Source organism: Neolamprologus brichardi, chromosome 2 (genome assembly GCF_056152115.1).
Source record: "Neolamprologus brichardi isolate AB-2024 chromosome 2, ASM5615211v1, whole genome shotgun sequence".
Classification (NCBI taxonomy): domain Eukaryota; kingdom Metazoa; phylum Chordata; class Actinopteri; order Cichliformes; family Cichlidae; genus Neolamprologus; species Neolamprologus brichardi.
Window position 1 is genome coordinate 17638821 of NC_142105.1, and position 11778 is coordinate 17650598.

Here is an 11778-nt window from a genome sequence, read left to right on the forward strand (position 1 = left end):
GCAGGCCATTAATAACGCCTCTAAATGCAGCTGCGAGTTATCAAAAAACACATTCAAATGAAAAGCTGATATCAGCATTCTTTGTTTGTGTGTGTTTGTGTATTTTGTGTGAGTGAATGAGTTTTCAGCTTCACTGCCGATTTGGAAAAATGTGCCAATCTGAAGATAATTGAAGTAAGATTGTTGTCAAAGCAGTCAGATGTGAGCAGTTTATTAAAAAAAGCATTATCTAAATATGTTTTGAAAAGCTCTGAGTTATTGGGGGGGGAGATTTTGTTCTTACATCAGTTAGTATTCCTCCAAGCAGACTGATCACTGATATAAATTTGTTGTTGTGTATCTCTGGCAGATATGTACCGTCTGGAGTTAGCTGGAGGCCTCGGGGTCATATTGCTGCTGCTGGGAGTCCTAACCGCGCTTTATAAATGTTACAACCTGGAGATCATGCTCTGCTACAGGAGACACTTTGGGAGTGATGAAACTGAAGATGGTAAGCTATTTTGAGTGCTCCCTTTTTCTTCAGCACACTGCAGAAGGGTCAGACAGGTATCAGAGCGCTGAGCGGTATCAGCATTGATAGGAAGATCAGAGAACTACAAACATGGAGCAAAATAAGAGTTAGACTGTTGCTACATTCAACGTTGTTGGGAATGAGACAAAGTAAAGCAAAGGAATTATGCTATTAAAGTAGGATCTTTCTGTAGGGCTTCTACACATAGCATAACACAGACTGCAAGATGAGTCTCACAGTACAAGACTGTACAGCACATAAGATGCACAAGCCTGTAGTGACGTCAAAGAAGGCAATTAATGGAAACAACAGCAGAGTAAATGAAAATGAGTTTCTCTTTTTTTCATCAATTGATGAAATAAGGAGCTATTTGTGCAGCACTTTTAAAAAGTTACACTGACAAAGCAATGCAAGATCACTCCCCGAACAAAACAGCGAAACCGCCAAAAGGAAAATTATAAAGATGTAAGTTTGTAGTATTGATTTAAAGTATTGATTTCAAGTTTAAGTCCTAAAGCAGCTGGATTTTCTTAGCCGTGCATTCGCAAGTCCAAAACATGAATTACGGTTTTCTCATCAAGTCTACATCTGTTGATGATCAGGAGCTGTCTACTGTCTTTTAGTGCAATAATTACACAGAAACTGCTAACATATATATACTGTATGAAGCACTGTACTCACAGAAAGACGGGGAAGCCTTGTTTATTGATTTGTCAAATCTGCCAAATACTCTTATTTACTGTCCCATGCTCTCTCTGTCTCTCTCCACAGATAATAAGGAGTATGATGCCTATCTGTCCTATACTAAAGTGGACCTCGACTCATTGGGCAGGTCAGGTTCCTTGGATGTTTTTGTGCAGTGCTGTGTAAACAGATTAGGCGCTAAACTTAAAGTGAGGATTGATACAAATGAAACAAATATCATGTTCAGTTCCTATTTCAAATACTTGAAATCAAATCAGCATTGCCCCCTTTGACCTACAGAAAAGCTCTGATTGTCTTTGATGCATAGATACATAGAGAAAGCGAAGCTGATGCAGTAGCGCCTTGATCCTGCAGGGGGATCTGTGAAAAGAAGCTAATCCCTTTGCTGAGGAGTTCATGGGCTCAGTGGCTATGTTTAAGTCATATTTAAAACATTACATTCATTTCATAAATTATGTTCTCTTTTGGAGTCAAAAATGATGATGAACTGTTGTCATATGAGCTGTCCTCAGTTTCTCAGTCATATCTTTCCTCTCTGGTTTCAAAAAGCTAAGAAAAAGCCACAGGTAAGGCTTCAGTAACCCCTAGATGATGCCACGGTGGCTGAAACACAATAATACATTGTACATATATATATATATATATATATATATATATATATATATATATATATATATATATATACTTCCTGTGAGCGTAGTTCTTTGCTTCTGTGGTTGGAACGAATTAGACAAACCTCCCTTTTATATCGAAGTGTGGCAGCCACATGAAAAGGACTTGCCAGCCACAATTCTGTCTGGGCTACAGACATGTTTAATAAAATGCTACTTGTTGTATTGTTAGCAGTAAGCCTGGTCACGTTAAAAATCAAAAAATGAATAAATAAATTCATAAAATGTGCAGATGTTTGATTTTGACCAAATTAAATGCAAAAAACTAAACCTGAGAGCCCTACAGTGAGGGGATCGAGAGGCTCCATTACTTTGAGGAAAGCATTCTGTTGGCATAGCTTCAGTTTACTTGTCACCTCACAAGGAAGGCTCACAGTGAATCAATACAAATTTGCTCAAAGCGTTCACCTTTACACTCTGATTAAACATCTCTGTCCTGATGGAAGTGGCTCCTTCCTGGATGACAATGCAGTGATCTGCACGCTGAGAAGAAAATGATGTAATCACGTGCTACAGTCTTTGTACTCACGATATCAGCCACGAAGATGCAACACGTGCTTGTATGCACATCAAATGAGGGAATATCTTCTGGAATGTAGTGCTCCATCTCTCCTGTGGACTTTAACAGAGCAGGGCAGCCCACATCTTTACGATGGGTTCCCCTCTAATTTTCCACCTGTGTGCAGGCGTTTGTAGTTAAGTGCATTCGCTGATTGATTTGTCTGTTATCTGATTTTGAATTTGGAGCCATGTTTGTTATTCCCTCTCCCAGCAGGACGAGCAGCGACGAGGAAACATTTGCTTTAGAGATCTTGCCGGATGTTTTGGAGAAACATTATGGATACAAGCTGTTTATACCAGACAGAGATTTAATACCCAGCAGTAGTAAGTATCAATCTACCTACACACATGCACACATGCACACACTCTCTCTCTGTGTAACTCCAATCCTCGCTACCCAGAATTCATCTCTCTGTCAGAATAAATAAGAACATATGTGGATCTTCATCATAACACACTTACAGCCACACACGTATCTGTGTCAGCTCTCAGATGTACGCCACATGTACCACATGCCTTACCACAATTTCATTTATTTGTTCACAAACACACACGTACGCACACACGTGCATGCATGCTTGTACCCTCTCACAATTTGTCATAATTTCTTGGCTCCTGTGTCACTCTGTCCAACTGGAGGGGAAAATATGATTGTTATTACTATAATTTGTCACTGGTCAAACCTGGCACATTCACACACACACACATATGCTGTATTTATATATACAGTATATATATATATATATGTGTGTGTGTGTGTGTGTGTGTGTGTGTATATATATATATATATATATATATATATATACACACACACACTCAGTCATTCAAGGAAACCGAGCACTAAGTCAGAAGGAGAGCAGAGTAACTATTAGACTTCACCAAGCAGCCAAAAACATGGTTACAAATATTACGATCATAGTCTGTGTTCGTATGTCTCTTCTATATCTCCGCCTAGACTCCTAAAGTAATCTGGATAATTAAAAATATATTATCAACATTTTTTTATGTATAGAATGTTACATATAGCAATATAACACTCAAATTCATACAAATGATATCTCAAAAAAACATCAACATTAAACATGTACACTGTGGTTTGTTAACACATTATGCTAAACAATTTTTATTGCTGTGGTACTTTGAGGAATGTGTCATTCTAATTATTTTAATAGTAATAAGTATTTATTTAACAGTGCCCCTAACACTGCCTCAAACTGACTGCTTTGTCTTATATATATAATATATATAAAATTCATATATAATGAATATGTAGCTTTCAAAGAAAAAACATAAAAGAGCACATCCTGCAAAGGCCTCTCTAGACCAGTATGGAAGCAAACTGGACAGTCCAATTAAAGGTAGTATAAAAATAAATAAATCTAAATAAATAGGATGTTATATTACAGCTCAGTACTGAAAAAATTCTAATGAGTAATGTCGGAGGTCTAATGCGTGAAATAAAGTAATACAGCTATCATTTCCTGTGTATTAGCATTTTGGTACCAAAATCCCACATCTCCTTGTCCTCAAAACATCAAACCAAAAAATATACACCGACTAAAATAACCGTATAATGTGGCACAAAAGACACATGCTAATATGTGCTCTTTGAATTATTTAACATTTTCTCCTAAAATACATAAATATGTTTACTTAACTATGGTTCATAATGAAAAGCCACACTTTACGTGACCTTAGCTAAAATTATGCCCCTTCCCGACGCACCCGACAGACGAGAAAGTCATATTTCCTGTGTTTGCCCTGAAAACATCCGAAAAACAAATATCCCCTGTGCATATCTTCACATGTAACTTTTTCCAGGTTTAATTATGCCTACACTGAACAAGAGTCTTTTCTTTGGTAACCAAAGCTGCTGAAAGAGCAGCATAGCAATGTGACCCAAAACACACCATTCAATTATTCACTCCACTTAACCCTCTGAAATGAACAGGAGAGCGAGAAATAAATAACAAGGAACAGAAAGCAGTGGGTACAGGGTCACTGGTTATTTTATTAATTGATTTACATAATCCTCACAAATGGGGGAGCAGGAAGCAATCAAGGGCAAGAGAGAGGCAAGGAGGTGTTAATGTGAGAGGGAAAATGTAAAACAAGAGAGGCAGAAAGGCAAACCAAGAGAAACAGAAAAGAAAGAGAATGAATTTGGGGATGTACTGTACTATTTGTGCCCCTCAAATTGAGCGTGAAATTGCAATGTGTTGTTGGAGAGTCTGTCATTAATTTAGTTAGCAGAGATGGAGAAAGAGAGAGGTATTTAGACGGGGGGTGGGGGGAGCCGTGGTTCAATGAACACAAAGTTTTCATACTTTTTCTGTAACTACAAATTTTAGAAATAATGAGCAATGTGTTCCAAGAAAACACACACATACACACACACACACACACACACACACACTGTTGCGAAAAAGTAATTGGGTCGTTTGTTAAGACAGGTTTTCACTGGGTTTGGCGTGGAGGCTACTCTAATGCTGAAGCCTACAGTAGCTTCACCTCATATTAACTCACCGTCCACATCCCATCACCTGCCACTTCTCCTCGTCAACTTCACATATTCCTCACTTAGTTATAAGTAACAACCGGCGATGGTGGCTCAGCACAACTCTGATCCCCATTTAAGAGCTGACTGCACCGTGCTGTGTCAGAGCCAAAGTTCTTGCACAAGCATTTCTGTCACTCCGTTATATCCGCCCGTCACTCACCTCAGGCATGTATGGACGAATGAACTTGACACATGCAGGAAGCGGGGGCAAGTGTTGCTGTGCGAGATGTTTCCCTTACATACTGTGATGGTAATTCACTTCTTGCCTCCTGCTTTGTCTTCGTCAAAGCTGCTGGAGCTTTCCGTGTAATCCAACAAGAATTAAAACCTCTCAGTAATTCTGGAGAAAGAAATGCTTGACTGTTACAGGATTAGTTCAGCACTGACAATATTAAGAGCAAAAGCTTATTAACCTGCTTTTTTGTCACTTCTGTTTTGGCTCACAACAAAATCTGGAGACACAGGAAACTTGGTATTGCACCATCATGTGGATATTCATGGAAACCTTTTAGTAATAACAGAATGAAAGGAAAAGTTTTCTTTTTCAATTTCAATTCAATTTTATTTGTACAGCGCCAAATCACAGCAACAGTCGCCTCAAGGCCCTTTATATTGTAAGGTAGACCCTACAATAATGCATACAAAGAAAAACCCAACAATCATATGACCCTCTGTGAGCAAGCACTTTGGCGACAGTGGGAAGGAAAAACTCCCTTTTAACAGGAAGAAACCTCCGGCAGAACCAGGCTCAGGAGGGGGCGGGGCCATCTGCCGAGTTGTCCCTTCTCTATTCATTATTCTTACTCTCCATATGTGTCTCTCCCAGCCTACATTGAGGACTTGGCTCGTAGCGTGGAGCAGAGCAGACGTCTGATCATCGTTTTAACGCCAGAGTTTGTCGCCAAAAGAGGCTGGAGCATCTTCCAGATAGAGACACGCCTCCACTCCATGCTTGTTACCGGGGAGATCAAGGTATGGATTCAGAGGTCAAAGGTAAAAATCTAGAGGACAGACATTTTTCCAACTTGATTGCATTATTATTATTCTTAACAGTTTGAAAAAAGAAGGCAAGAAGACTTCTTTAGGTTTGTGAAGACCTTTGACCTTACAAGAGGTTTCTTTAGTTAAGGTGGAGAGTCCCAGGTATTTAAACGCTAGCTGTGGTTGTTGGCCCACTATTGATCATGTGAGTCATCAGATGAATTAAAGCCAAAAATAAGGATAAAACCACGGTGTCCCACCCCATCATGTGACCTATTGAGGTCGTCTGAGTATGATTTGGGTGTTTAAGCATCTGGATCTCAAAATTTCATTGCAGGTGGCTGATAACTGAGAGACGACCTCTACTAGGGGTTAAATACCTGGAGCTGCCCACCTTTTGTTTTTAGAACTGAAGAAGCCGCTTGAATAAGAGGTGAAATATCTTTACAAACTTAAGAAGTTCATTCACCTTCTGTGTTCAAGCTCTTACTACTACCATAACCTGGATTACTGAGAACCTACCCGGACATTGCATTATTACATATGGAGAGTTTTGATGGGGAAGGTCTTCTGCTTAGAAATCTCTCTGTGTTCTAGGTGATCATGATAGAGTGTGCAGACCTGAAGAATGTCATCAACTACCAAGAGGTGGAGGCACTTAAACATACCATCAAGGTATACAGAAAGGGCGGATGAATGAAAGGATGGAGAGTTTATGGGGTGACCTGAAGAGTTATCACTGGCCAGAATGGCAAAATCTTTTTTTTTGTAATTTGTCTTCTTCTCTTCAGGTTTTATCCATCATCAAGTGGAGGGGTCCTAAGAGCAATGAGCTGTCATCTAAGTTTTGGAAACAGGTGGTCTACGATATGCCCGCTAAACGCAGAGAGACACTGTCCAGACGTCAGGTACACTGCGTCTTTTTTCATGTATTCTCGATATACTTTACCTTTCTACAGTGGTATAGCCTCCACTCTGGGACTGATTTATGACCCCTGAAAATAAATTTCATAATAAAAAAACAAGTCTACAATACATGTGCGACTATAAGTGATAAAAATATATTGGATAGCATATGAATTTGTTCATGTATCATTATAGAAACCCTTAAACTTGATCTATACCTATATTAATAATGTCCATTTCATGCATGGGAGCCAAAAAATTCTACTAAGATGTACTCTTTCCTTGGGCGCATTCAAACAGGCAGATGGCCTTTAAAATGTCTGCAAAACACAGGTAATGTATTAAAATTGGAATCACAGCAAAGCAAAATGTGTAGATGTTTACCACGCCTCAGGTGGCGTATGCCCTGATTAGCAAATAAATGTTTCCTGCTGCTTTCTTTCCTGAAGAATGATGCTACACAGAGAATATTAACAACAACTGCAACAATGTGGTGATATCAATCTAATGTCTTCTTCTACTCTAATAATTGATGTCATGGAATCTAGATGGTGTTTAAGTGTGTAAAAGTGTGTCAAATTATTTTGTGCACCAGGGCTTAGATTATGCTACTCACCCATAGGTGGAAACTCTGAATAAAGTTGTTGAATGATTGTATGGCTCTCTGCGTTGACCTTGCAAAAGACTGTTAGCAAAGAAAGACTCCAGCACCCCATAACCTCCAACAGAGGGAGGGAGGATGGATGGATGGAATCGATGGATCGAATTTTGACTCACTGTTGGAGGAATCTTTGTGTTAACAGGTAATGGATTCTGGTGAACAGGGCCTCTTTGGTGACCTACAGACCACAGTCTCCACTATTGCCATGACAACCACTTCTGCCTCCCTGGTGCCCCCTAATGAGAGTCGGCATGGACACCATCAGGTCAGCACATGTCTTTTAGTTCGAACTTTTATTAATTAGTAGATGGTGTTTCTCAAATCAGTATATTTTGACCTTGGCACTGCACTATGACAGCATTAATCTTAAAAACACAGACTTAGTTTATCGTTGTTACACCTGTAAATAAATTTGTTCCTGAACTTTGGGCTACCTTGTGAGAGCAGATGATCAGAAACAATGCATTGTTACCTGTTTGATAGGATAGGAAAGAGTTTTGTTCTCTTTCCCACACTGGTTCAGTAATGTTGAGCTCCAGCATCTGGGGGAGGCCATGCAATGACTGATAGTGCTTCATTGTGCATTTTTCTATCCAGGTACACTTTTACTAGACTTTTACAGTGTGTTTGGGATCAGTGTCATACTGAAAAAGCCAGTGCCAGTCAAATGCTATCAAGATGGTTTTTACATGGTGGATCAAAATCTGACTGTACTTTTCTGCATTTGTAATTCCATCAATTTTAAAAAAAGCTCTCCAACATCACTGGCTGATATGCAGCCTCAAACCATGATGGAGCCGCCACCAGGTTTTACCGGTGACTGTAGCCACTCACTTTTGTACATACTAATAACAATTTGAACCATTTCACATTTGAATTCAAGTCCTCTTGCCAATGATTTGTAGTCCAATTTTGGGTAATTTGCCATACCTCAATTTTTTCCTGTCTCCATCCCTTACCAATGACTTTCTAAGAGCCATCCTTCCACTAAGACCATTTCTGATGAGGCTTTGGCTTTGGTCACCAGGACATTAAAACTGCATGTATATAACCACCGGTCAACTCTAATAAAAACTGAATAAAAAGTTTTCTGACTTTGTCCCATGATAAAGTTTTAAAAGTTTTTCCACCACCAGTTCAGAATTCTTTGACTGCCATGGATCTCTCTTTAATGTTTGTGACTATGTTCTGACTGTTTCTGTACTTCTTATGTTTCCACTGCTGTGTTTTCAAATGTACAGTTTGGACTAGAAAGTTTGTTTCAGTTGTTTAAAACTTGCCTTTGAATTGATATCAGACGGAATCCGGGGATTTCACTTTTTCCTGTTTAGCTCTATTTTGAAAAATAAGTGAAACTCTAGCTTAAATTATTTTAACACATTACAGTTAAGTTCATTTACATTTATTTCATTAATTTACAATTATCTTGTTTTCATAGTTTACCCAGAAGCTAACAGAAGTCTACAAACAGCATTTTCATGATGAATGCTTCATATTTAGTTGCCTCTTGCAATAATGCTGAAGCTAATGAAAGTTACTAGAAAGTCATGTCTTTTACACACAGGTCGCCTTGGCAACAGAGATCCCTGACTACAACCAGATGACCTTGCCATTAGGAGGGGGTCACAGTGCTACAGCAGCTCAAATGCGGCATTTCTGCCGCAGCTATGAGTTTCAACTTCCCCCACAGCCCTCACCCCCACTTCCACCTCCCTCCACGGTGCAGTTCTCCACTCTGGGCCCCGGGGGGCGCCATGTCTATTGCAATATCCCTATGACACTGCTGAATGGACAGGTGGGAGAAAAGACTAAGCCACTTATACGTATGATGTTCTTAGTTAGTCCCCAGCACCCAACATCAGCACAGTGTATCCTTTTCTAAAGTTTGCTTGCTGTTATCTGTTTGCATGTACTCAGAGCTTAAACACAATAAAAATAAATCCTCTCTTCTCCCCAGGGGTTCAGAGCAGTTCACTGGGGAACAAGAGGTCTGTTTGAATAAAAGAGAATATAGAAAGAAAACAATATCTTCATATCATCTAGCCTGAAAACATGCTTATTCTAACAGACTGGGAAACGAAATGCAGTACAGTTCTTATGTTTAAGTCAAGGCACAGTATTGGCATGCAATATTTTGTCATACCATAAAATGAAGCACCATTATATGGCAAGGTTAGTGCTAATCATGGTGGTGCTGTGTGTTTCCCAGGTGCAACAGAGCAATACCCTTGGGAAGAAGCCAGAGCTCCACCTGAACAGCACCTTTGTACCCCTCACCAGCAGAGAACTAAGCTCTGACATCTGGTAGTTGGACTTCTCAGCTGATACTGGAATACAGACTGCTTTACAGACTGCTTTTCACTGGATTCGTGTAGACTGGCGGGTCGTCTGGTTTTCATCAGGTTTTTGGACTGTGTGCAGACTTGGCGTTGGACTGCCCATCAACTGCTTTTGGGCTACTCCTTCCCAGCTGTGAATAAAAGACTACCGAAAGACCGCAGAAGGCTTGGTGTCACACTTATTAGGAGAGTGGTTGTAAACTGTTTACAGAAAGACTGGGATTATACAAAGGATTGCACTCTGATTTTGGACCTATTACCTGGTAACAGGCTGATGCCAGCTGGAATGTAAACTGCTGGCATGACCATGTGTCCTTGACATACTGGCAAAAAGTTCCTGACTGGTCATGCTGGGTTTGTGGAAAGGAATTAGGAAACTTAAGAACTAGAGAAGCTAACAAAGGGATCCTGAGTACTTCAATTGTGGGTATCCACCGTCTGTAGTACTCTATTTGTTCAACAGGAAGGCAGGTTGGATCTTGGAGCACTAAAACAGCACCTTTTAAGTCTGCTCACAAACCAGCTGCTGTGAAAACCAGTTGACTTGTCAGCTCAGACAAACAAGACGTAGCGTAATCTAAGAATGCCAATTGATCTACTTATACGAGTTCTCATCTACCTGTTGACTAGGTGGCTTGTCGGGCAGACAAAGCAGACATCAAGCAATGATTTTGGAATACCAGACCACCTTAAATCAACTAGTCAACCTCTTGAAGTATTGCTCTACAGCAAGCTAGCTACCTGGTTTGGCTCTCAGGAGCTGAACTAGACTTGAGAAATGTTTTTCAGCAAGAAAAACAAGAGGGGGTGACACATAAAGCGAAGGCTGAAGCTGCTTAATGACTGAGAAAGCACAGTAAGGCAGAAACTAGCTAGTTGCATAGACTAGTTGGCTGAAAGAATAGCTAGTACTTGAGGTAAGTGTGTTTAAGGGCACAGCGAGACTGGAAACCAGCCAGTCCATCACCAACAGATGAACTGTCAGATTTAACACCAAGCTAAAAGCATAAAGGACTTGGCTTTTTTCTATTTGCATGACCACCCATTTAGATTTAAAAAAAGAATAATAATCAAACAAACATAGATAAAAGAGTAAATGACACAATCATTTGTCGAAGCCTCTTTTAATATGGAGGGTATAAACATCCTATGTTGATACAGTATATTTGTTTTCTGTCTGGCCATGATTCAATGATAAAAACTGATAAAGGAAAAAAAGGAGGTGTCCCTCCAAAAACATTTGGGTTATTTATTTTGTCACGTTTTATTTAAGGGTTTTATCCTTTTAGAAGGTTGTTGAGAATTTTTACCAGGCTTTGTTTTTACTGTCTGTTTGTTACAATAATCTTTGTACAGCTTCCATAACCTCTGTATAGACCTATACATGACAGTGATTTGTTCCCTACAGTTTCTGTTAACACTCACATTAAGTGTTCTCTGATGGCTCCACAGCCACTTTTTTTTGTTGCCTTTGTTGTGTTTCTCTTTTCATCGATGGATGGATGTCTTACGGCAGTACAACCCTGCTAACGGACTGATCTTTTGAACCTTACCACTACCAATCAGCCAAAAGGGGGCTTCACTGTATAAAAAGCTGTACTCCAAGCTGAATCAGACCACATTCTTCTTTGTGAGCTTTAAAAAAGAAAAACAAGATTATTAAGATAATATTTAAGCAAAGTGGGTAATGTTTTGAATTTACACAGAGCTACTGTCATTGTCTTATTAGAACCAATGAATTCTGGATATTTGAGATTGTTTGATACAATAATTAATTATTTCAGTTGTTATATTCAATGGCAATATACAGTCTAGTGGTTGTCCTTTAATTTCTGACTATTTCTTTGACTATTCTTTGGATATATTGGTTGAATAATTTAACT

General features: G+C 39.4%; 1 protein-coding gene across 3 annotated transcripts in view; it reads left to right on the plus strand.

The window, feature by feature from the left end:
- il1rapl2 (interleukin 1 receptor accessory protein-like 2) overlaps positions 1 to 11778 on the plus strand; it is a 446246-nt gene extending 434468 nt beyond the window's left edge. Inside the window, exons 10-19 of one of the 3 annotated variants that reach the window (XM_087847635.1) lie at positions 350 to 490; positions 1283 to 1343; positions 2660 to 2772; positions 5835 to 5980; positions 6587 to 6664; positions 6781 to 6897; positions 7699 to 7821; positions 9121 to 9351; positions 9514 to 9544; positions 9766 to 11778. In XM_087847635.1, coding sequence (XP_087703761.1) covers positions 350 to 490; positions 1283 to 1343; positions 2660 to 2772; positions 5835 to 5980; positions 6587 to 6664; positions 6781 to 6897; positions 7699 to 7821; positions 9121 to 9351; positions 9514 to 9544; positions 9766 to 9854 — 1130 coding nt within the window. In that variant the 3' untranslated portion in view covers positions 9855 to 11778. The remainder of the gene's footprint in view (positions 1 to 349; positions 491 to 1282; positions 1344 to 2659; positions 2773 to 5834; positions 5981 to 6586; positions 6665 to 6780; positions 6898 to 7698; positions 7822 to 9120; positions 9352 to 9513; positions 9545 to 9765) is intronic. The other 2 variants (XM_035910998.2, XM_006781884.2) reach the window with 2 other exon arrangements.